At 35.2% G+C, this 25,750-nt stretch overlaps 2 protein-coding genes and 1 long non-coding RNA gene across 11 annotated transcripts in view; 2 read left to right on the top strand and 1 right to left on the bottom strand.

The window, feature by feature from the left end:
* LOC124302140 (growth factor receptor-bound protein 14-like) overlaps positions 1-20,634 on the top strand; it is a 304,566-nt gene extending 283,932 nt beyond the window's left edge. For all 9 annotated transcript variants that reach the window (XM_046757964.1, XM_046757963.1, XM_046757960.1 and 6 more), the window contains 3 exons: positions 12,636-12,904; positions 13,533-13,626; positions 14,260-20,634. In XM_046757964.1, the coding sequence (XP_046613920.1) occupies positions 12,636-12,904; positions 13,533-13,626; positions 14,260-14,532 (636 nt within the window). In that variant the 3' untranslated portion in view covers positions 14,533-20,634. The remainder of the gene's footprint in view (positions 1-12,635; positions 12,905-13,532; positions 13,627-14,259) is intronic.
* Positions 13,590-14,345, bottom strand: LOC124302146 (uncharacterized). The gene is made up of 3 exons (XR_006907639.1): positions 14,205-14,345; positions 13,766-13,895; positions 13,590-13,700 (listed from the first exon to the last, which is right to left on the bottom strand). It is a non-coding gene; the product is annotated as an uncharacterized LOC124302146 (long non-coding RNA).
* On the top strand, positions 14,554-20,866 carry LOC124302144 (rho GTPase-activating protein gacK-like). The gene is made up of 2 exons (XM_046757972.1): positions 14,554-15,038; positions 20,665-20,866. Exons 1-2 carry the CDS (start codon positions 14,554-14,556, stop codon positions 20,780-20,782), a joined length of 603 nt encoding a protein of 200 aa, XP_046613928.1. The 3' UTR covers positions 20,783-20,866.
* The last annotated feature ends 4,884 nt before the right edge of the window (positions 20,867-25,750 follow it).

Below are 25,750 nucleotides of genomic sequence, written 5' to 3'. Positions count from 1 at the left end.
AACATTCATCCCCCTTTCCCTCTGTGCCGCGGAGAGAAAGGTCGCAAAAAATGTATAACTTCTTCGCACCAGGCACGACATTCGTTCCGTCTGCCGGCATGAAATAATATCCGCGATAGAAACAATTTGACAACGTGATTCGATCTGCGAAGTATTGTGATAAAATACGTTTCTCTTGTACGAAACGGGAAGGAAAAACGTAGGAAATGTCGGTAAAATTTTCCCATCGCTGTGCGAAAAGTATTACAACAAATAAATGGTAAAGAATAAAAAAAAACTAAAAAGAAAAAAAAAAGAAAAATACGAAGCTCCGTAGCAACGAATGTAAATAAATCGTGCGGAGGGATAAAATTGTTAACATGACAATGAATGGAACTGAAACCGTGCAATTTGCAAAACTGCGCGCACGGCAAAAAGTTTCGCAGATTGCCGGGTTGAAGTAAAATCGCGGCAAACTTGCTTCGATGCATAAGTCGATCGTTGCCCGGATGGCGGGAAAATCGAATTATTTCGCGTTCGAAGGCGGGAAACGTTGGGATGGGGGGGGGGGGATATCGAGAGTTTCGCCCGCCTGGTTGCAAAAAAGTCGGTGAAACGGCTTCGTCCAAAACCACGCCAAGTTATCACGACCGTCTGTCGAGGAAAATATAGGAAGAGAACACCAGAGGCTCGTTCACTCGTTAGCAGACGACGCAGAAAGCCGAGTTTTGACGACTGCTTGCATGCAAGAGCGCGGCAATTGACGGTCGCCTGTGACGCGCCCGCCTAGCAACAGGCTGACTGCGATGACAATGGTGCTTTCAGGGGTTATCAACCCTCGAGAGAGAGACAGAGAGAGAGAGAGAGAGAGAGAGAGAGAGAAATAGGCGACTATGGCATTTTTTCGAATCATTTTTAATCCGCCATTTTCTTTTTTTACATTTACAGAAAGTCGAGATGGAGAAATTCACTTGGAAATCGAATCAATGATTACTGGTCTTTATTGACGTTGATTTCGAATGATTTCTACCTTGTCATATCCATTTTTTTCTTTTCGCTTCGATGTAACTAAGCGATTCTCGTTCATTTTCAATGTTACCCCTGATTTCCTAGCGTTCTAGGCGACCTTTCAGCGATCCATCGATTGGGTAGAATTACAGAAAATCATCCACACGTTGAGAAAAATTTCACTTGTTACAGTAGGTAGAAAAATTGAGTACAAGAGGTATCGTTGAAAAAACTGTTTGAATATTTTTGGAATTTGGAAAAACTAGGTACGCGTAAATATTTTCCGCTATTGTCGATCCTTTTTTGGTTATTGCAACGAAAAATCAGTTTCTCAGGTTTACAACCGTGTTCATAGTCTCTCCTTGTCTCGAGGATAAAGGACGCCTTGATGAAGGCTTCCTTGAATATCGGGGGCGTCCTCGTTTCATAGTCACAACTTGGCTCTCCCTTTCAGAAGGAAGACATATTTAGGGATATGTGATTGCTTATGGTGGTAAAACTGCTGATCGAAGCGCCACTCGGCTATATTTAAATCTAACAAGGCTCCTTATTCTAGCGAGGAAGGTCTATGAAACGTGAAATGGGAAACAAGGAATCCTTGTTCATCAAGGAAGGACTATGAATACGGGTGTTACTCTGATTTTTTAGTTAAAGAAGGCTTTAACGTCAATTTATCGTTGCACAAGCGTTAAATTTTCTCAACATTTACAAGATAATATAGCAACATTGATCGTAACGAGAAAGAATAGCAACGGGTACTAGACTTTCCGGTAACAGCTAGAAAGCTAATTTTCATTTTCTACCTAGAACTACATTTTTCGATTGTGGTAAAAAATGAAAATAGTTGAGGACTGAGCGGTAACCAAAACTAAAAATTTGTCTCAGTTTAAAGGTGGGAAATCATTATAAGTCATTGGAAATCACTCGGTGAACTGAAAATCAACAAAAGCACAAGATAAGACAGAAACCAATGGAATGTTCAGTATTTGAAACCACTTGACGTTTACGGCTGGACTTGTAACGATTTTGATGATTTTTAACGCCTGCCGATCAAATTGATTTCCTTCACTTCTATCACGTCACGATTTCAAGTGATCAGCAATGATTTCTGCAGTTTGATCTGGATTGATTCCTCCTTATTTCAAAAAACATATCATAATCAGTCGTTCCAATTCCTTTGATACACAATTTGATTTGCAACTGTTATATTTATGCAAAAAATATGTTCCCGAAGGTTTTGTAAAACCAGCGACGGTAAAAATCGCGAACCTTGCACGATCAATGCCTAAAAAATCCCAACCTCATTACTCGTTCTCAAATCGTCGATCGTTCTGAAATAAAGTTTTTAATGCTCGATCCATATCACGTGAATTTTCTCTACTTTTCCTTAAAACCAATGATCTAGCGTCAGAAACTGATTATTGCACAATATTGAAGATGTGTGTCTAAATTTATTACTTACGTAATTGAAAAAGGATAGAAAGAATCTGGTAGGTGTAAAAAAAAGTCATGAAAAAATAGAAAAAAGTTGGACAAAAAACGAGAGAAAAACAAACGCTTAAAAATTTCTTTCTCTTTTGGCAAAAAGCTGCTTGGCAAGATCGCTGATTGAATTACACTGCAAATATGTGTGCGGTCACTTATTCATATCTGCTTACTTAGACTTAACTCGGATGACATTGATGAATGTAGTCAGATGAATATTTAGGGGATCGCAGGTGAATTTTGGACTCTCGAATCGCTCTGCATTATATATATATATATATATATATATATGTATGTATAATTATATATAGCTAACTTATTGTCAGGCTAGCTCTAGAAGTTGACTCGTGAAATCGAAACCTGATATCGACCGCGAGAACGAATTCGAGTTTGTTCTCTTTTCTTCGGTTTGAGCTGACGAATTTTTTGGCAAAACATCGAGCTGATTTTTAACTCATAGTCAGTGAAATTCACTGTATTATTGTAGATATTAGAAACATAAATGTGTATATTTTTTTTTCCCCCTCAATTCAATCACTGTTTTTTCAACGCGTTTTCTTACATTTTGCTTTCCTTTTCATTTTCCTTCCATGAATATAGCGTGTCTTTTCTTAAACTGTCGTGAGAAGAACGACTGCCGAGTCACTTTCGCGTATACTTTTTTTTTGCTTATATATTCTATCACTCATTAGAAAGTTGTTGATAGTTGAATATTTTACGGCATTGTTGGAATGAATTTAACCGGTAAAATTGACCACGTGAAACGATAAGAGACGAAGTGCAGAAATGTGAAAAACAAAATACGAAACCTCAACTTGCGATTACACGCACTTGTAATCAACTTACTTTTCCGGTAATATTGAAATTGCAAACGAGTGCAAGATATGATAAAGAGACGAAGTGCAGAAATGGAAAGAAAAAACAAAATAAGAAACCGTAACTCGCGGTTACACGCAGCTGCAATCAACTTATTCTTCTTATCAACCGTCATATCCCTAATTAAATTACGATCTGAAAATAGATGATAAGAAAAGAAAAAATAAACAAAAACAGCCTGCAAAAATTTGATCATTAAGCATGCAAAATATGGAAGTGAATAATAATAATAATAAAAATACTTTTATTATTGCAAAATAAATTCATTAATGTCTTTGCACTTGATGAGAGAAATTTGCGATACAGATCTTTCGATTCTGAAAACAGTTGAAATGACTACTTCTCAATCATTCCAATATATCGGCATAATTTGGTCATCGAGCTGAGTTTCTTGCACACTTGTATACACTTATGCAGGGAATAAACCCGTATAATTGTCATTCCTGGTGCAGGCGTGAAACGGAGAACCGATAATCGATTAACGATCCCCCCCCATTTCGTTGGCTGCTACTGGGCGAATAATTGGGAATTAATTTCCTCCCCCGCACCCTCGACGTCTAACGCGATACATTTCATCGGTGACAGGGAAATCCGCGGGCAACGGAATCGGGATTAAATTCTAAGCAGTGCCACCTGCTGCGCGGCTTCGAAATGCGGATATCCTGAAAGGCTGAACCTGGCTCTCCGGCCTTCTTCTGGTAGCTTCCGCCGCTCCCAGGCAGGCAAATTATCAAGTTTAATCGACCGACGCGGTGGAACTCGGCCCGGGCATCGCCTGCTGCACCGTGTCGGCTCGCTCACTCTCACTCCGAATTTCTGCAAGGGATCCCCGGTGCTGCAGAAAGAAGTTGGCGTAGTTTGGGAACCGAAACTCGAGATCGCGTTGCGCGCAGGCGCGGTCCTCGACGTGACGTCATACCTCAAAGTCTTACCGACCGAGTGCGTATTTTACGATATTTTCGTCTCCTAAGCGACGGAATCGTCTCCAACTTTCGAAAATTGTAACACTGATGATAATGGTTGTCCGCTTACTTGGATACGTTGCCAAAATCGATGAGAAGACCCCCGGAAAACAAGGAGTTTCATTCTAAACGTGGAAAGAATTCGTGCGTCTTAACACGAAATGCCAGTGCAAATAAACTTTTCAAGTGTATAAATTCACAGTCTTTCCTTCAATTTTTCAAACGCGTGATCATCGTTTGCAAACGCAATGACGAACCTTATGATTTCCCTAAGCTTGGGTGGATTTCTTTAGTTTTTTTTCGTCGGTTTTGTCGATAAAACAGGAAGACAGACGGACCGACCGACATTCCCCTTATTTATAATTAACAGAAGTCCGTTACTAACTGCAACCCACTGCATAGCAGGATCGATCCGTGCACGCGGCCTTCTCACCCTTCCTCGTACCTCTGCTCTATCGCTAACTTTTCTCATCCCGATCTAGGTCCGTCTATATTACATATACTCTTTTGTACACCGTGATCTGATTCCTTCGATGCGTGAAAATCTATCGCATCAGAGTCAAAACTCGGATTGCCTATAAATTGAATGTAAATAGAGAGTATTTGAATGCCGAACAATTCGAACCTTGACTAATTGTAAGAAACGATGACAATTTGATCAAGGAAAGTCACGCATTGGACAATTCTATCATTCGATTGTTTCTGGTGTAAAAAATTTAGGCCGTCTACTTAAAATAATGAGGCTAACTCGGCTTTCACGGTATAAACCAAAGTTGCCTCTTCAAAATCGGTAGCAATACTTACTTCCAGGTTCGTCTGGGTTCAGTCAGAAACTGGTCACCCTGTGCATAGTAAATTTTTTCGGTGCACGGCGTGGCAGCAGTTGCTAGGCCGGGTTTCTCGCAGTCGCTGCGACTCGGTGAGTGCTATCTATACGTGAGGCGCGAAGCCACGTGCGAGCGACGAAAAATTTCCAACTGTGGTTAACTGTACGCTCCTTTAACTACGTATTCGTATTTTTGACTATAGCCTAGAAATATCGTTCTAGGTAAAAAATGAAAAATTAGTTCTATACCTGTAACCACAAAATCTAATATACGTGTTACTGTTCTTTTTGATAACGCTCACTTGCATATATATATATATGTTTTTTTTGAGCCAACGTATTTCGGTGAATTGATGCCGAGTGTACTTATTGAACTGAAAAAAAATCTCTGTCAGCTTCAAGTTTGAAACGTTGACACTGTAACGAAGTATCGATGAAAAATCACTATTTTTCAAATTAAAAATAATTTCGAATTGATTGAGTTGAGACAGTTCTTAAAGTTATCCCCAAAAATTCATGAGATATCAATCAATATATTCAATTGTGCGGAATAAACAGAAACTGTAATCGAAAATTTATTTTCCAACGATATTCAAATCGCAATATTATACGGTAACTAAAACAAGGTAAAGAAATTTCTCTTAGTGTCCGGATTCGGAGGGAATCCAGCTTTCCAAAGGTTCGGTATTAAATGGCGCCGTATAGGTGTGGAGGTTTAATTAAAAAGAGGGAATTATAAACGAGAGAAGGCGGAGCTTCTTCTATTACAGCAGCGGCGAACGAATTCGATGCTCCTCGGTTTTCTTAATTGAGAATTCTTTCTTGATTACCGCCGGGCTGATTAAAAAGTAATCCTTGTCCGTGTCTCGAGGTTTACACGTTCAATATCAGCGCCATGTTATCCGTACGCGAGGATAAGTTCATTACGGTTAAAATCCTGGGACTCTTCCGGGGTTTCAGGATGAAAATTTACATTCCGCGATACGACAATTTTAACACCGGAGCTCAATTGCACTCGCAATTTGCAGCTACGTAAGGTTCGATAAATTGTTACTGTTACCGTCACGGTAAATTCGATTCGGAGAATAGAACCGTGCCACCTAGTTTTCGCCTTTTATTCTTTTACCATCCACCAGCGATCATTTTCATTATTTTTATTATCTTCCGCTCGGTCTTACGGATCGCCTTGTCATGATTTGCAACTTCTTCATGACTGTTCAAACGAACCGTTTACTTTATCTATTTTTACTATTTTTTTTTTTTTTTCTGTTTCTTTTTTCATTCTGTCAGACGAGGGAATTATTGGTGTAACTAATTCCGTATTCACCGCTATTCGCGATTAGATTCAACACTGTTTGCAATTCATATATATAAATTCGATGAAATTCCTTCAACCTATTCGCCGCATCACATTTTACCCGTTTAACGAGTCTCTTTGGTCAAGAATAGAAATTTTTTTATCAATTTTATCAATCCATTATACCGGAAACATATCCGATATGTCTCAAAAAATTATTTGACACATAAATAATCTTGAATATAAAATACGTTCGGAGGATTGAAGATTCTTCTTTTTTTCTCTATTATAATAAACACGGTTTTATAATGGGTCTCAAGCTGCTTCTGCAGTGGCACTCTTGAATCTTGGAAATTCAAATATTGCGTACGACGAGACGAGATCTCGAGGGTTAATGCAGAGAAAATATTTTCAAAAAATTACAGGATTTGAGGAGCGGCACTAAAAACTGTTTGTCCTTCAATTATTGCCAAGCAGACTAAAATCACGGTATTATTTTTATTTTCTTTTCTCTCGTTACTTTTCACTATCGCCATACGTATATATAATTCACATAACTGTACAATAATCATTGAATAATTCATTACATTCTGTTTTTTCACTTTTTTTTTTCAATCATTACCACGCATCATCGTTCCTAAATACGCAAATCAAGAAAACCGATCGTTTTTCTTTACATACACATACTCGTCAGAGGTATTGAAATTTCTGTTTCTCCGTAGACTTCTTACATGTTATATTGTTAACAACATCCTTCTCCCCCCCCCCCCCCTCCCTCCGTGCCTTTGATTAATGATCGTGTGTATATAGAACAATTCGCCTTCGTTCCTTTACGGTTTCAATCGCGATATATTATAAAATAAAACTGTGCCTGGTTATAGACGATATGACGGTGCAGGTAGAATAATTGACCGAGGCCGAAAGCGATCAGGGATCGAGGTTCACTTCAGGGGCTAAAATTGACTTCCGGTCGGTCCTCAAGCGGGCTTTATACATATCTGTTAGCCTGCCGAACGAGATAGATAGATAGATAGATAGGTAGATAGATAGGTAGATAGATATATACATAAATAGATAGATAGATAGATAGACAGATAGATAGACAGATAGATAGACAGATAGATAGACAGATAGATAGACAGATAGATAGACAGATAGATAGACAGATAGATAGATAGACAGGTATATAGATAGACAGATAGATAGATAGACAGGTATATAGATAGATAGACAGATAGATAGACAGGGGAATAAATAGATAGATAGATAGATAGATAGATAGATAGACAGATAGATAGACAGATAGATAGACAGACAGATAGACAGACAGATAGATAGATAGATAGATAGATAGATAGATAGATAGACGGACGGATAAATAGATAGTCAGATAGATAGAGATGGAAAGAGGGAGGGAGAAGAGTCTCGGATGCACGTAACGCGTCCCAGGGATGTTTGCAGTGTCAAGGCCATCGGGGTGGCCTGCAGCTTCGGGGGAGGGAACGAAAGGGGAAGTCGACTGGTCCAGCCAGCATCGATCCGAAACCGTCGCGCCGGGCAACACAGCCGGGTGCTTTGCTGCTGCTTTGGTGCAGCCGACGCACATCTGCATAACGTGTAAAATGCGAAGCGGCACACGCACACACGAACGCACATGCGCGCGAAAAAAGTCGCAACTGCAGCAAAAATTTTCCTAGTATACAGCCAAGTGGAATTTATTTCCCAAATTTGTAAGCAAATATAAGCCGTTAGTTAAACTTGAAAAATTCTAGTTGACGCGACGAAATTTTTGACGAACTGTTTTTATATTGTTTACAGTGAAATTTACCGGTTTAACAAATTAATAATTTCTGCTACTTTTTTTTTTTTTCATCTCTCGGCGGCGTACTTGTAAAGAGATACAACGGAGACGAAAATTTTGTACTCGACGATGAAGTTTTATAATCCGAATTCGAAATCTGTGTTTTTCTTAATTTCATCACAACGAGATGTAACGAAAATTGTTACAAGATTATACGATGACTTTACTAAAGATTTTTAAGTGAAACGAATATACCTAAATTACAAACGAAAGTTTGGAAAACGAATCTAGTAGATTCGGTCTATTTCAGCCCGCGATATTTTTCGCTTTGTCAAAATTTATTCACCTTTCATTAGTGTAATGTGAAAAATTTTTACTTAGATTTCTTGTAATTAAACGTCACATTGGTACTCGTAAAAGAAATTTTACTCAAGCTCGTAAAAATTTATCATACGAATATCACTCTGATTAAGAAAATTTTCACCAGCTTTGTACAAGTTCGTGGAAAGTTTTCACGCATAAAAAAGAATTAATTCAATAACGAGTGTTGGTTTTTTTTTTTTTATTTCTCCATATCAAAAACCAACGTCAGTACAGTCTCGAGAAGTTTTGTGGTCAAGGATATTAACGGGATTGAAAAATATAATTTAAACCAAACAAACGATAAAAAAAAAAAAACTGATTTCTGACTCACCGATTTCCTTAAAAACTTTATTTATCTCCTCATTTTTCGCTATCGTCGTCGATGCGAACGTTATAATGTTTCTCAAAGCTATTTTTTTTTATTTCTTTTTGTCCCATTCTATAATTGTATTATTTTATTTCCGTCGCGGAACCGGAAATGTTGAGCCTGATATTTGGCCAATAAATCTTGGAATTCCGCGAGAATTTCAGGACGGGAAAATCGGACGTTGAGTTATTATCGTTCTATAGCTGTATTTGACGAGGTGTGACAACGACGAGGAAAACGTTTGATCCCGTTTGTTTTTTTTTTTTTTTTCTCGTCACTTTAACTTGACAGGCTTTCGCCTTTCGGATATCAGGCCAATTTATGTTGCTGCTCCTGAAACTTTACTTAGCTGTCCGTTCGGTCACAAGTCACTCAGTGGTAGGATTTTCATTTACACGTGGAACTCGACATCCACCTGCATCGTTATACTCACCGTGTTACATATACCAGAGAGTTTCCTGTCTGCACGGGACAAACGATGTAATTCCATTTCGTCTAGACGATAAACGTTCGCATTAACGACGTGTGCGGTATTTTCTACGTGTATGATATACTCGCACAAAGTAACAAGTAATAGCTGCACGTGTAACCTGCTTAGGCATATGTGCGATAACATATTTATAGCTCATACATATAATGACCTTCCACTTGAAAGTGGACGAGATTTATTCCACCGGCGATATTCTATCGGCTCGTCTACATCTTGAATTAATTGAATATAATTGATCGGGATGTTCGAGTGTGGTTGCACGATATAAAAATTCATGAAGATTATTGAAACCTCGAGTCGAGCGCACGGATTTTTCTTATCGATGATATCAAGCGGCTCAAAGTCGTACTTGTGATTTTCAATAATTTCGTGTAACGGACACTCGATGAGTGGAACAATTCACCGAGTAGCCGACCCGTCACCTTTCAGATAAAAGAAAACCTGGGCACTTACATGTGCAATTACGTGTATAAGTCGCGCGCCATTAGGCAGGCGATTAGCGAGAGGCAGCACTTCGTATAATGAAACGTAAAAAATAGGGGCCATTCACTCACGGAAGTCATAAATTTAACTGCAAATGCAAATCGAATCGTGAATACTGGGAAGTTGGGCGACTGAAATATTCTTCGAAATAATACGGAGGAAACAATCCAAAGCACGGAAATAATTTCAAGTCATTGTAAATCACTTTAGAGCACGTGATAGGGCTTGAGAAATCGCGCGACAAGCATCGGGAATCGCATAAGAAATCGTTGTATTATTTTCCGGTAAACGAACAATTGTTTGAATTCGTCAAGATTCCATCAAATTTTATCCCATCGCGCAAATGCTTTCGTCGAGTGATTTTCACCGGTCTTCAACGATTCCTCAACGTTCCGACCGATTCCAGTAATTCGCTTTTAATTTCTCGTCATTTCCGAGGGTATGACTCGACGCACAAGAAATCGCTCGAAGTCAACGTCAATGAATCGTAGTAATTCATACGATTTCCGAGCGAACGACTCCTCGAGTAAAAGAAAGAGAAATCGGCCCTGAAAACCGGCTACCGTCTGCCGAAAACACGATATGAGGTAAAAATTTTCTTCCTCGTAACACGCGCGTAATAACGAAGGCGGTAATAATTCTCTGCGTGTATTTTGTTTCGTAAGAATACGGTAGCGGCTTCGAAACGCGTGGGCAAAATAATGCATGACCGTTCGTGCCTGCACCACGTGCTTGCCTGCAGGGCCGTCGGTTTGTGGTTAAGAAAGAGTCTTGTCTGCTCGCCGCGAGACCGCGAACAAATAAATTATTATTTTCTATTCAACGCGTACAGTCTCGACGGAGTGGGTAGTAGACGCGAGCTGAATCTATTGAGAAATATCTCTCTCTCTCTCTCTCTCTCTCTTTTTTTTTTCTCTCTTCTCTCGCGAGGCTAACCTAACTTCTAATCCAGCCTGCCCTACCGGCTGGGATTCGTTGGGAAATCACCATCGACGCTTTGCGGGAAGTACACTCGACGAAATTCGTTTCGACAGCCCTCCGGAGATATCCTTCCAGACACGAATCTCACGCTCGGCCGAACGGAAACCTTTCGAGAGGAATGGAAATACCGGGCGTCGAAACGCTGAGCCAATATGGCGGCCTCATCGCCCGTCAGCTGATCGCTCCGGCCGAATATTACGGGTATTGAACTTCGGAGAACTTTGCGCAAGCTGTCGGACTCTCGTTTTATCGCCTGAAATCGAAGGGGAATAAAATGTGGAATAAAAAATTAACTTTATTCCTAAATACGAGCGCGGTTGGAGTTGAAAATTTTTCCGCCAGGTGGCGCCGCGCTTCGATCATTTCAACAGCTCTGTCTGTCATCGCGTGAAACTCTCTGCAATCTAGAATTGGAAAAAAATTGTTGCTAAGTGAAATGGAATTAATCGAGGAGTCTTCGAAAATGTCGAGAAATCTGAAACCGTGATCAATTTCGTTGAGTGTACGTGTAACTTTGGTCGGACAACTTATACTCGAGGACTTTTTATTATAACCTGGCATTATAGTTATTTATGTATTATGGAATTCCACGTCTAACGATAAAGGATATCAAACTCGATTCAAGAAATCTTCTTGGAATTGGAAATTTCGATCGATTGCATGTTTTTTTTTTCTTTTCTTTTCTTTTCTTCACACAATGGGAGTTCATATTTCATTTCGTATGTAATACGGGTGTAAATAAATTCTCTTTGGTTACTATGCAGCATGGATGAATTATGTTTCCGTTTCTATCCTCGCGCAAGATGTCGATAATAAATTTCCCGAAGACTGCGCAACGCCCTTTCAAAATTATGGCCGAAAACTTTGGTGTAGAAATAGATGGCCGTTCGTTGACCCAATCGCATCATTATACGTATAAAATAAATAAATTAAGCAAGTCTTGTCCTGCCCACGTTATTAACGTATGTATTTGTTTTATCCGAGTTACATTTTTTTAAATTTTATTCCTTCTATTATTCGATTCTAAATCCATCCCAGGAAACACAGTTCGTTGCGTTTGTACAAAATAAATCAATGATAAAAATCAATCACTGATAAATTCATACGGTAGTGTATACGAATAAATTGCCAGAATTATAAATATTTATAAACTCTGAGATGTTGTAGAAGAAAAAAAAAAAAAAAAAAACGATAATTTAGAAAATAAGATAAAAAAAATAAAAAAAAATAAAAACTTTATACGAGTATCCGATAAATTACAATATCGCAATCATATACTTGTACATTTAATTATGTATAAGCTCAGCGATAGTCTTATACGTTGGACAGGAACGACGATTCGGATGGCAATATAAATCAATCCCTCTTGTACTCCGTCTTTTTTATCCGAGCGATAAACGGTTTTTCTGTGTATACATATATAAACATATACTCGTATATATATATACATAAAAAAAAAAAAAAAACAACCACCCCGATTCTAATCCATAAATCAGAAATTACATCTGTCGGTTGTTTTTGTTTTTGCTGTAAGAATAACGCGTCGTTCGAAAAGTTGAGAGGGGGAAAAAAAAAAAGAAATTGTAAATGTTTTAAACCTGATTTTTATATCAATAAAGTATATGTAATTTTATTAAAATATATTTATCGTTGCTGTTAAAAATATACGAGGAAATCGAACCATTTTCTAATGGTATGGGAAAATCGATCTTTTCAGGAATCCGTGAGGTCCCGCGTCGCCATGGACTTTACCGGAAGCGTCGGCAGGATCGTCGACGATCCGAAGGAGGCGAAGGCGATCGCCGTAGCGGAAGGATCAACCTGGAAACGTAGGTGGAGGCCTTCCTCCCGAGCGCCGCATGATCAGAACCTCGCAAAAATTCAGGAACTCGAAGCCGGTATTCATGTAACCCAGCTGTGGTTCCACAGGGGCATGAGCAGAGATCAGGCTGCGGCTCTCGTCAACAAATACGGCACCGTTGACGGGTGAGAGGAATATGATATTTTTTCTTCTTTCTCTTGGTTTTCCTTTTGTTTTTTATATCCTAGAAAAATATTTCACTCCACGCCTCTACCGGATCGAATTCATTTTCATTCACACGTTAAGAGTGTTCCGTTCTATGATTTTTTTTTTTTTTTTAATTACAGATAGAACGAATTTATGACGATTAAGTTAGTAACGTTACTGTAACGCGATGCTGTGTGTTTCAGATAAATCGCTTTTTTCTTTTTTTTTTTTGCATTTTTAGGAATTTTCGAGATTTAGTAAATCGTTATAAACAAAATATAGTTTAATTTTTATAAGAAAACTCCTTCAAAGTCATTAAATTGCACAGTACTGATGATTTATTTTAGACCTTGAGGTTTCGTTACGCTAACGTTACCAAATTCAGCCTGATATGAATCGATGGTCTGAAATTCGAAACACTTGTATCGAGAACAAAACGTTGGATTGGATTTTTGGATTTTTTTTTTACTCTACTTCTCTCTTTTTATTTTTATACCAACAATTTTGACAGTATAATTTTTTACTTCTCGTACATAATTTCTGACCGATTCTTGTCGAGAAACTAATTCTTTTTTTTTTTTTTGTTTTTTGCCTTCTCATTTGCAGAGTTTTCCTCGTCAGAGATAGCAGGAGTAATCCAGGCGCTTTTGTTTTGACCTACAAATCTGGGGGAAAAGTTCTCCATACTCAAATACAACTGGTGAGTAATTTTTATTGATTTTTACTTCTCGTTTCCTGTTCTTTTGTTTTTTTACTTGTTTGCTACCCGTACAACTGTTCTGAAAAATATCATCAATCAATAAATGGATTAGAAAAAGTAGAGTAAAATTTTACAGTACCTGACCATCGTGAATCGGCTTTCATCACTTTTGAACAGTCCTTATCGTTGGTCAATTTGCGTTATCAATCAAACCACCTTCGGGTAACTTGAGGTCATTTTTAAGCCATTTCTAAACCTTTCAGGTTTATCTGAAAAATTTTGATCTTTGTAAGTCAATTTTGAGTACTTTTGAATGAGCCTCTGCCAGCCTAATAGGTAAATGCAACCGATTCCACGCACAGATTCCTATACCGACATTGTTGTTACCGGCAGTTAACCAAGTCGTGATATCCCAAACCGTCAGAACATTCTGGAAAATGGTTTGTGTCTTGGCTAAGTGTCGGCAACAATGTCGGTATAGGAACCTGTTTCCGGAACCGGCTGTATATACCTACTGAACTTGGATAATTTTGGATAATTTTGGAAAAAATTTTGGAGTCATTTTGTAACCTATTCACCTTATCAAATCCTTGGATGAACGACGACTGACGTTCCTTGAATTTCCCTCCCCAGATAACGGACCACCACTTGCGAGATACTTACTGCTACTCGCTGGACAGCGGTGCTACAAAATTCTACGACCTGCTGCAGCTGGTTGAATTTTACCAACTGAACACCGGCTGCCTTCCAACCAGATTGACTCACTACGTGGTCCACAGTCCGTCGAATACGATGATTCAGGAGGATACGTCGATGACAAGTTTGTCGCCGGGCTCTTCACCGGGGCCTCGAAACTCTCCATCCTTGACCCCGCGAACCTCGACACCCTCTATCACGTCGGCGTAGCCGTCAAGCCTCTGAGTATAGATGTGTGAACAACCCGTTGCTGCGACGACGACGACGACGACAACGCCATCATCATCATCATCAACGACAGCAGCAACAACAACAACAACAGCAACAACGACAACGACAAGAAAATCAAGAAGAAAACCAGCAACAACAAGAACATCAACAACAGCAACAAGAGCATCAACAAGAAAAGCAATAACAACAAGAACAACAACAACGACGAGGACAAGAACAAGAACAATGCCAGCTATGAAGAAAAATCCGACCGTTAGCATCTCGGAGGGAATTTATTCCCTGTCTTTGATGCCGATGAGCGAAGGAAAGAAGAACTGCAGCGCTATCAGCACCAGCGGCAAAGATAATATTGTTGTTATTGTTGTTGGTGGTGGTGATGATGGTGATGATGAAGATGGAAAGTGTAATCGATGCAATAATAGTAATATTAATAATCATAATGTTAATGATAATAATCGCAACAGCAATAAAAACAACAACAACAAGAACAACAAGACGAGCGATAACGGCGTCGTTATCGGTAACAACGGCAACGATAAAAACAACCGACGCAGCGATAATAACGTAGGTTGGTATCGTTACATGATGACATCGGGTTGTTGGAACATTTGCAAACGGAATTACGTCGACGTTGATGATGCGTAGATGAGAGATGAAAGGGGAATTATGAAATTTGGGATAAAAAAAAAAAAACGAAATAACAATGGGGAAAAGGACAATTTTCCTTTTCTTAAACAAAATGAAAGGCTGTTAAGGAAACGTTTGAATTGTTATTATTGTTAATAGATTACACGTCTGATCGACTTGAATTATATCTCGCATAGAATTTTTTTTGTTCCGCACACGTTTCTTTTCCCTATTACTTGATTTTTGTTTTTTAATTTCCTTTTTTTTTTTTTTCTTTTTCATTTTTTTTACCGAGGGACAAACCGAGTATTACAATTCTCGTGTCTAATATTCGTTTTAAACTGCCAAGAATGCGATTAGTCGATGGAAAAAAAAAAAATTATCAAAAAAAGGCTACGAATAAGAATAAAATACCTACACAGATACACTATCCATACTCGCTTGTTCACGGAACGTTGAAAATTTATTAATTCAATCAGTTATCCTCTTTCATTTCTATCTCACTTCGCTTGATTCACACAACGACAAATTCGAAAGAATGATTTATTTATTTTTTTTTTGCTCCCTATTTTTAAATGGTACCTATCGTAAATCGATATTCAAATTTCATATATTTGTGTTTGTTTTATTTAGGTTAACGTCGTTTTGAATTTTGGTACAATAATCGCCTTAAATCTTCAATTTGGGGAAAGTGACATTTTTTAAAAATTATGCCACAGTGCAGACGAAAGAAAGGCAAAAAAGAAGAAAATATTTATCGCCGAGATGTAATTTTCTTCCCTCTCGCCCTTTCTTTTTCGTCTTCGTATTGATTAAACTTAGAATAATAAGATAGAATTTTTTTACGTATTTGTTTTTAATGGCGTGTTTTTCTTCCGATTTATTCTATGTTTTTAACGACTGATTTTACAAGTGTGAAAGTTCATAACTCTTGAATTATTATTTTAAAAAAAAAAAAAAGGAAATATATGCTTATTAGTGTGTATGTATGTATGCATGTTCGACGAATTATACTTTTATCAAGGTATAATAACAATGTTTCTCACGATCATGTTTTTCCTTTCCCTCGTATGCGGTATTATTATAAATTGTATGTAACTCTTGACGGACAAAGATTAAAAAAAATAAAAAAAAAACTAAATACAATACGATTATACATACAAAAAAAGAGAAGAAAAAAAACTGACGATTAGATGCCTATAACTTTATAAATATCAATTAACTTCCATCACGTCATAATTGAGCGACCTTCAGTCTGAATAAATATAATAATAAATATACAAATAATAATAACAACAACAGCAACAACAACAACAACAACAACAACAACAACAACAACAATAATAATAATAATAACAATAATAATAATGATGATGATGATGAATGGATGAATTAATAGCATTTATAATCTGCACGATTCTATTTTCCCGTGACGAATGTTGTTGCTCGGTAAAAATTAACAATAAACGAAAATATGACGACCAAATTTGAGAGGGCCGATTATCGCGCCCTACAGGCAATAAAATTCTAAGTATCATTGCCGATAATCGTTTTTAAAACCAATTTTCTGTCTCACTATTTATTCTTATTCTATGTACGTATTTTTATAAACGTCGGTAGTGTAAGTTTATTCATTTACAAAGTTAAAACACTGTACCTCGTAATACACCAACAAGCGGGCAGTGAAATAATATTGATTAATAATAATAATAATAATAATAATAAGAAGAAAACTGAAGAATAATAATAATGTTAATTACAATAACAGTGACGATAGAAATTATCGTTAACTTGCTACGTGCAGATCTGTTGCGTGTTTCGTTATTGAAATAACAACGCGAAATCTTGTGCACAAAGTTTTATATGCATTATCTCCTCCTTTCGTATTTTTTTTTTTTTTTTTCGAATCTTCTTTCTTCTCATAGAGTCGAAACACAAGCGCGCGTGTAAAAATAAACAAAGCAAAAAAAAGATGATAATTAGAATAGCATAAAAATTCAAGTGAATGACTTGTACAAACGTGTGGTGATTAGATTTGAATCATTGGCAATCAGAGTCAATTTGATCTAGGATGGAATAGATTTTTGTTGCTGAAATCGGACGCATTACGGAAACTTCAACGATCTCATATCGAAAGATTCAAATATTGAAGGGTCCGATTGGTATGTATTTGGAAATGACGAGAATCGAAACCGAAAATCTGATCACATTCATCGTCATTTTCTCAGTTTCACATGTGCAATTTTCGTTTATATTCTCGTTAATCTCTTATGTTTTGAATAATCCCGATTCATCAATGACCACCTGTAATAATATTAATATTAACATTAACGCGTCGCTAAGTTGAATAAAGTAAGAAGAATAAATAAAAAAATAAAAAAAAATAAATAAAAACGCGGAGCACGGATTTCAAATAGAGTTCGAATCGCAGTAAAAGCGCCAGTTATATTGTGCAGTAAGATAAATACATTAACATCATTACACATAAAACCTAAGACATAAATTAATAGACTGTAGATTAATTTTTTAAAAAATTTTATAATTATCAACGTCGTAATTGTATAAGTAATGAAAATTGATAGGAAAAGAAAAGGGAAGAGGAACAAAAATTCATTCATCATACTACGTAGTAAATTTTAACTAATCAAACTAGAATACGATTGAGATTGTTACAGCATTGTGTTTTAGATTGGTTGAAAATATTGAAGAAATAAACGTGCTAGGCTAGATGAACGGAGAAAGAGAAAGAGAGAGAGAGAGAGAGAGAGAGAGAGAGAGAGAGAGTATAAAAGAGGTGTACAAAAATAATCATCTCATTACAATTTTCTTTTCTTTCAAACAACTTCCCTGCAAAATGAATTTCAACGTTAGTTTTGAAAGCTTATTTTTGTATAGCCTTTTCCCAAACTACATGTGCACATGTATAAATATATATGTATAACATACATTGTATATGGATATGTGTGTATGCATAAGTATACAATATACCCACAAATGATCTCACACCTTTACAGACTTTCGTTAATTACCATGCGATTGATCGATTTGACACTAATTATTATTAACTTAAATTATAAATGTACATATATACGTATATTATATGTGTTTAAATGAAATAGGAGTAAAATAGAGATAGCGAAAAATAGAGCGATAGTGCGACGAATAAAGAGAGTAAAGAAAAATTTATGGCAAAACGACGATTAAATATTGCAACTTTACGATTACTGAATTATATTAAAGTACGAATTTTAAGATTATTATTGAGCGAGAAAAAGATTGATCGACAAAGTATATGTATATATTTACATACATATACATATATATGTATATATACATATTCTACACATATAGGTACATACGTATACAAGTATACTAATTATATCGTTGTCTGAAAAAGTGGTGGGGTGGGGGTCGGAGAGGGAGGAAATAGGGTGGGCCCTCCTCCCCCCGCCTCCCCCAAATATTACTATATTACTGTAAAAAAAAAAAAAAAAAGTGTTTTGAGTTGTGACATTCATATCCAAGAATAACATTAGTCAACATTACTAATTACACTAGCTGTAGATTTCCGTAAAATCAATGATCTGTATACTTGTATATATACATATATATATATATATATACATATATTTTTTTTTTTGTTTTTTTTTTCTTACTTTCTCTTCGTATTTCTTTTGCGCTAGTATATTGAGAATTTTCATTATTACCAACACACACCGCATATTATTATTACTGTTTTATAATTATTATAATAATAATTATTATTAATATTACCGTCATTATTATTATCATTAATATTGTCACCGATACAGATTACGAATTGAAAAAAAAAATTTTTGCTCTCGGTAATGAGAAGTATGCGTGTACGCGTATCGTACTTGTCGAAATAAGAAAGAAGAAGAACCAAGTATGATACGCGACTGTGCGTTGCCTGTTTTATCGAAAGAAATTTTATTTCTTTTATAAAATAGCAAAAAAAAAAAAAAAAGAAAAAAAAACCACTACGTACACGCATAAGAATTTCAATGACGAGAGGTGAAGAAAAAAGAAAACTAACACAAACGTTACACGAGATATTTAGGTATTGACGGGATTTTGATCGCGGGAGGGGGGGGGGGGGGGGGGGGTCAGGAAAAATAGAATAAAACAGAAAAGTCGCATACTCTGAACATTGATTTCGATAACTTAAAAACATACAGTCGCACGTACGTATACATATATATGTATATATATATATATATATCCACATCGTATATATATATTTTTTTCGATAATTATTTATTTTCTAATTATTATATTAATCCATGTAAACCTCAGTTATATTTAAATTTACAATATTATTATTATTATTATTATTATTATTATTATTATTTTCACTATTATTCACGTATTAATAACTGTAGCACCACCACGTAGTATAAAGATATTTTCATTGTTGTCTGAAATTTAATAGTAACGATGAATCGTTGGTAATATTTTGGGCGTCGGGGAGTACCTCCTTTTACCCCGCCACTCCTCGACTCTTAAACATTACTAAAGATATCTTCGATCGGAAAAAATTTGTGAAAAAACAAAGAAACAAAAAAAAAAAAAAAAAAAACAAATTGACACAGCAAACTTAGGGATAAAAAAAATTAGACAAAGAACGACAAGAAACACGCAACCGAGAAAGAAAATTTTTACACAGACGTGTCCGCACATTGTATTCGGTTCTTCTGTGTAATTGTATTAACGCTTTTTTATCGAGAAATGGTAAATAACGAAAATCTTTCTTTCGTGAATTGTAATAATGTGACGTGAAAATTAATAATGGTTACCCATTTTTTAGAATTGAAATTATTCCGTAACAAAACAAGATAGCGGATAAAACAGTAAGTTAAAAAAAAAAAAAAAAAAAACGGCAATCCTGTATCGATCTCCACGTCGACTATCGGGGGACAATGAAAAAATCAAAAGACAAGCGAAGTAGAATCGTGAAGTAGAAAGTAAAAAAGAAGAAGGAAAAAAAAAAGAAAAAAACCAGAAAAATTTTTCCGCACAATTCGGAAGTGCGGAAACAGAAGAAACTATTACAATTACGAGAATAAGGTGAAAAATGATATAGTAAATAAATGTAGTATTAAGTATTGAATAAGGAGAAAAAAAAAAAAAATTTGTATTACTGTTACTGATCTTTTTTTGTACTTCCCCATGTTGGCAACGTGCGGTAGAGAATATTAAATGGGAGCCGATATGAAATATTCGTTATTGATGTACAATGGTTTTTTTTTTTACCCTTTTTTTTTCTACCGTTCTATTATAACAAGATATCGGATATATATTATATATATATGATGATTGCGATTTCGGCCTTCGGTGTAAATGTGACCTATTTAGGCGATTTTCGGTAACTTGGTAATCAATTTTGAACGGCGGTCATTCATTTTTGATTGTTCAAGACCGAAATACTGAAGGGAAAAAAAAAAAAAAAAAAAAATAAAAAACCAACAACAACAACAACAACGAGAAAAGGGAAGAAAATATAAATAACGTAGAAATAAAGTTAGGTGGGAGAAAAAGAGAAACGAAATCAATAAACGAGTTGAATAGAAAAAAAAAATGAATAAAAATAAAATTTACAAACCTTTAGTTTACCATTTTGTATATCACACATGTTACGTTACTCCAACAATTGTCTCTCTCACATCCCTCCCCTTTCTCAACATCATCACTTTTTCGTCACGCGATCCTAATGGTCCCCCTTTTTCATTCCGCTCACGGTACTTTTCTCTCACATCCGTCCGAAAGGATTTTCCCACAAATTATTTCTATCGCGTAAGAGTTTGTCTGGAAAAAAAAAATAAAAAAAATACGAAATATATGCGAATAAAATCGTATCGAGGAAAGGAAAAGTTTTGAACGAAAAAAAAATACAGTCGCAATTTTCATTTTCAACGTGCTTTTTCGACGAGGTGTGTCGGGGACGGCGAAAGCTCTGTATAAATAAGTTTACCACGACGCGCGAAGAAGGAAGATTAATAACAATAATAATAATAATAGTAATAATAATAATAACAATAACAAATACAACAACAACAAAAATTTTAATAAAATTAATAATGATAAATTGTAAAATATATTTTGTATCGTTGTGTAGCCGGAATCACAGTGCAACAACAGACGACGAGTTAGTGGCGCGAAACGAGACTGATGAAATTCGAGAGTGCATTCGATTCTATGATAAAATGTGTGTCCGTTATTTCTATACATATATATATATATATACATATACATATATACGTGTTTAATTTAATAATAATAACAATAATAACAACAACAACAATAATAATAGCAGCAGCAGCAGTAGTAGTAGTAGTAGTAATAATAATAATAATAATAATAATAATAATAATAGTAACAATGTTATTATAAATTTACACCAAACGTGTCTGTCTCGCGGTTAATTTTTTCACAAAAACTAATAACAATTTAAAACCTACTATATCGATAAAGATAATAACATCCAATATTAATTGAATATTGATTCTTAGTGGCTGTAACAATATTCTAACATACACTTCTATATATATATATGTGTGTGTATAATGGTGAAATATATATGTGTTGTATAAGCGTATATGACGAGATTTTTAACGGCAGGAAGTACGAGGATAAATAGGTAAATTGTTGAATAAAAGAAGCGTGGAGAAAACTGAATGCAAAAAAAAAATATATATGTACATATATATCGAAGACGCAAAGTAACACGTTGATTACTTGATACATATTCTATGCGGAGAGATAAAAATGCTTTGTGACATTGTCGGTTTTATCTTTGGACCTCTTTTTAATTTTTTTTTTTTTTTTTTCTTTCACAAATATGTCCGTAGCGAAAGTTTTCGTTTTTGCGCGGAAGGAAAAAATTTCTCATCTACGATGTAAAGAGTGTGTATGAACGTAGAATAAATAATTAGGTATATATATATATATATATATATATATATATATATATATATATATATATATATATATATATATATATACACACTATATGTAAAACAAAAATGAAAAAATTTAACAAATCGTAATTAAATTAAATTTAGACAAAAAAAAGAAAAGGAAATTCGTATGGTAAATCTTGAAAATTTTATACTTTGCGAAGAAATGAAAAAAGAGAGACAGAGAGAGAGAGAAAGAGAAAACACAAGTGAACATTTTTAAAATCAAGTATGAAAACGGACTAAGAAAAGTAACGGAAAAGGAAAAAAAAAAAAGTGTCTTCTATTATATACTGTATATTTACACACATACCTTATATACATTAATCTATATTCTATTCTATAAAAATATACGACGTAGCGCGTATTGATTTTTTGATAATACACTGTATAATAATTTGTATACGTACAGAGAAATTAGTTTAATATTTAAAGAAGAAAAAAAAAAAAAAATTTCTGGAATCGTCCTCCTATATACTTATAGTATATATACATTATATAAATTTGAAGCGTATAATATATATCGTGATAGGGAACGAAATTCTAGTGTAAATTATTAGAAAAAGAAGAAGAAGAAGAAGAAGAAGAAAAGAGGGAAAGGAAATATTTGGAAATACTTGAAAATGGAAAAAATGGAAAAGAAGGTGAAAATACGTCGAAAGCTTCGATTTTTCATACGCTACGCTGGTCCGTTTCTAAAATTTCCTGCTAACCAATCAATCGATCGATCAATGAAAGACAAGTTGACGAATGAAATAAATTTAGTTAAATATACGTCTAAATTTTATATAAATCATTAAAATCCTTACAAATAAACTTAAAAAACGAACTTACGTAATTATAAAAACTTCCCACTTGAATTCCGTTATTACAACTTATTGTAAATTACGTCGTATAATTGTGAAAAAAAATTCGACTCATTTTTATTCCCTTTTTTTCCTTTGTTAACTGTCACAAATTATTTTCGTAAGAGTCGCATCATTTCTATTATTTTTGCTTTTGTATTCTGGATAAGAAAAAAATATACATACATATATTTATATTAATAATAAAAATTGGAAAACGATCAGATGACGGGTAGGAAGAAGGAAAGGTAAGAAAGTTTAACTATATTAGATTCGAATTTTGACCAAAAAAAAAAAAAAACGTAACAGATTTTCTAATAAACGAAAAATAAAAAAAGACAAACAATATCCTGCTTATAGAAATTGTCTCAAAAAATTTGAAATGTGATCGCAAATTAATGTTTTCCACGCACTCCGCGAAATATGTATTAACAACTAATTGTAAGCGTAATTATTCTGCCGACGCCTGATCTATCATATTATTGGTTTAAATTATTCTAAATAATAAAAAGAAAAAATTAATTTAAAGTATATCGATACAGGATTAAAGTTTAAAGATTAATTCATGTGTATGTATAGAAATCTAGAGCCGTTTAATCAGTATTAAAGGAAATAAGGAAAAAAAGAAAATATAAAAACTACCGGCAACCGTTTGTTATGCAAATAAATGTATCTTGTACGATAAATTATCCAGTGTAATCGAATCTTTGTTCCGTAATAGGAATTATTATATATGCAATAGAGACAAAAATAAAAATAAGAATGATAAATAAAAGGTATACTTATTGTTAGCGCATATCCTCAAGATGCTACAATATACTTAAAAATAATATATTACTATACATACAGGGTGTCTCTATTGTGACGTAGAAAAGTTTCAAGCTATATACAGTTATACAAATAAATAGATGTTGGTATAATCACCGTACAGTATACAGTAGAGATGAGCAATTATATGTTATACGTAACGCACAAGATATAAATCGCCTGAAATTTAAAAGAAGAATAAATATTAATAATAATAAAAGTAAGACAGAATATTGAAGAGAGAGAGAAATTTAGCTGACCGAAAAAAACCGATCTTTGAAAAGTTTTAACCAATCAGCGTGATTATTAAAACCAGGCGATTTTTCGTGACATATCTGATTTTTGTGTAGAAAAAAGGAAAAATAAACTCCTGATAATCACATGTATTATAGTCTACACCCACCTACCCTGCACCAGGCAATAAACATTTAATAATAGTTATGAAATAAGTGTAACAGATGAAATTTTCAGTCACTTTCGTTACGGTGATTGTTTTAAAGGACCGTCGCAATACGTATAATCGACGAATACATGCAAATTTGTTTATTTGGTAATTATGTCGGAAAAACATAAAGCGGATAGTTCGCGTTTATTGCGAATTTCAAGGAACGGATCGTGGAAATCATATTTAGAAATGTAAATGGATGAATTAAATTTAATCCATAGCCTGCGAGATAATTGGCCAATTTTCAAAGAGCGGCGATGATATAAAGTTGGGTTATTTGGAAGAGGAATTTCCAAAGAAATTGCAATTGCAATTTTTCGTGTACTATAATAGTATTATACATATACGATATATATATAAAATATATTACCATTATTACCATTTTATCAAAGAACCGAATTTAGTAATCTTAAATACTCGATGTAAGTTAATTTTTTCGTTTCGTAAACACTGTACACTAATATATTATTGAAATGAGAATTTAAGGAAAAAGATCGAAAGACAAACCATTACTTGAAATAAAATTTCTAACTGTATAACACGTAATGCGGAGTTTTACTAATTTTCTCAACTATCAATCAATCGATCAATTCATCGGCACTCTTCGTATATACTTCCATCCAAATATCATATTCTCTGTAAATTAAAAATCTTTCCGCTTTTATGCGTGTCTTTACCCCAGCAGCAGCGCTATTCGTACGCCATATTTGTTACGACGCGTTTTCATGGCGAAAATATTCGACGTTTCGAGCAACAAACGTATGCAAAGATGGTGCAAATCTTTCTATCCGTCGGTGCGTCTTCCCTCCAATAAAAAAAACCGGAATATCTGAACAGAAGAAGACGATACAACCGTTACAAAATGCGAGGTGAAGGTCCGTCGTCGTATCTGCGATCGTATTATTGTTTTCTAACCTAATTCACCGGCTTCTCGGTTTTTTTTCTCGAGTAAACAATCTTCCAGCCGTCGATATTATCGCGACTTGAATACGAATAAACCAAGGCTTCTTCTATTTTGCCGTAGTACCTAATTCTGTAAAAATTATGTGACATTTGACGGATGAGTAAAAATATACCTCAGAAAGTGAGAAAATTAGCTTGTCGAAAGCGACGAGGTTTTAAGGATGAACGGAATTGAAAGTCATTGGTACCCACAGAAAAAAAAAAAATCTTCCGATCCAAACGGTTCTTCCTTAATCGGTGCATCCCTCAGTCGATAAGGAAGAAAGAAAAAGGTTCCCTTAACGAGGAAAAGGAGAGAAAAATGATCGTTCGAGCCGCGAAACGAATCCGAAAAACGGTTACAAATGCTTCGAAGAGGCGCAGCGGGTATAATGATACATGATTGTTACAGGTAGGTACGAACTGTGAGCCGGATGCGCGCGCAATCGGCAACAGGTAAAAGTCGCGGTCTTGCCGCAGGTGTAGGCGAAGGGGGAGTTTTGACTCCTGGTGGGAGTCAACCTGACCGGCATTTTGGCCTCTGCCGAGAGGCT

The sequence above is a fragment of the Neodiprion virginianus genome, chromosome 4, assembly GCF_021901495.1.
Source record: "Neodiprion virginianus isolate iyNeoVirg1 chromosome 4, iyNeoVirg1.1, whole genome shotgun sequence".
Classification (NCBI taxonomy): domain Eukaryota; kingdom Metazoa; phylum Arthropoda; class Insecta; order Hymenoptera; family Diprionidae; genus Neodiprion; species Neodiprion virginianus.
The sequence above is the reverse complement of the archived record's forward strand: the minus strand, read 5'-3'. Positions and strand labels throughout refer to the sequence as shown.

What these genes read in the sequence shown, in the direction of transcription:
- LOC124302144 (XM_046757972.1), top strand. Translation starts at nt 14,554, where the DNA reads ATGTGTGAACAACCCGTTGCTGCGACGACGACGACGACGACAACGCCA. An exon ending in AATAAAAACAACAACAACAA is followed by an intron (nt 15,039 to 20,664) that starts GAACAACAAGAC and finishes AAAATAAAAAAC; the next exon opens with CAACAACAACAACAACAACG.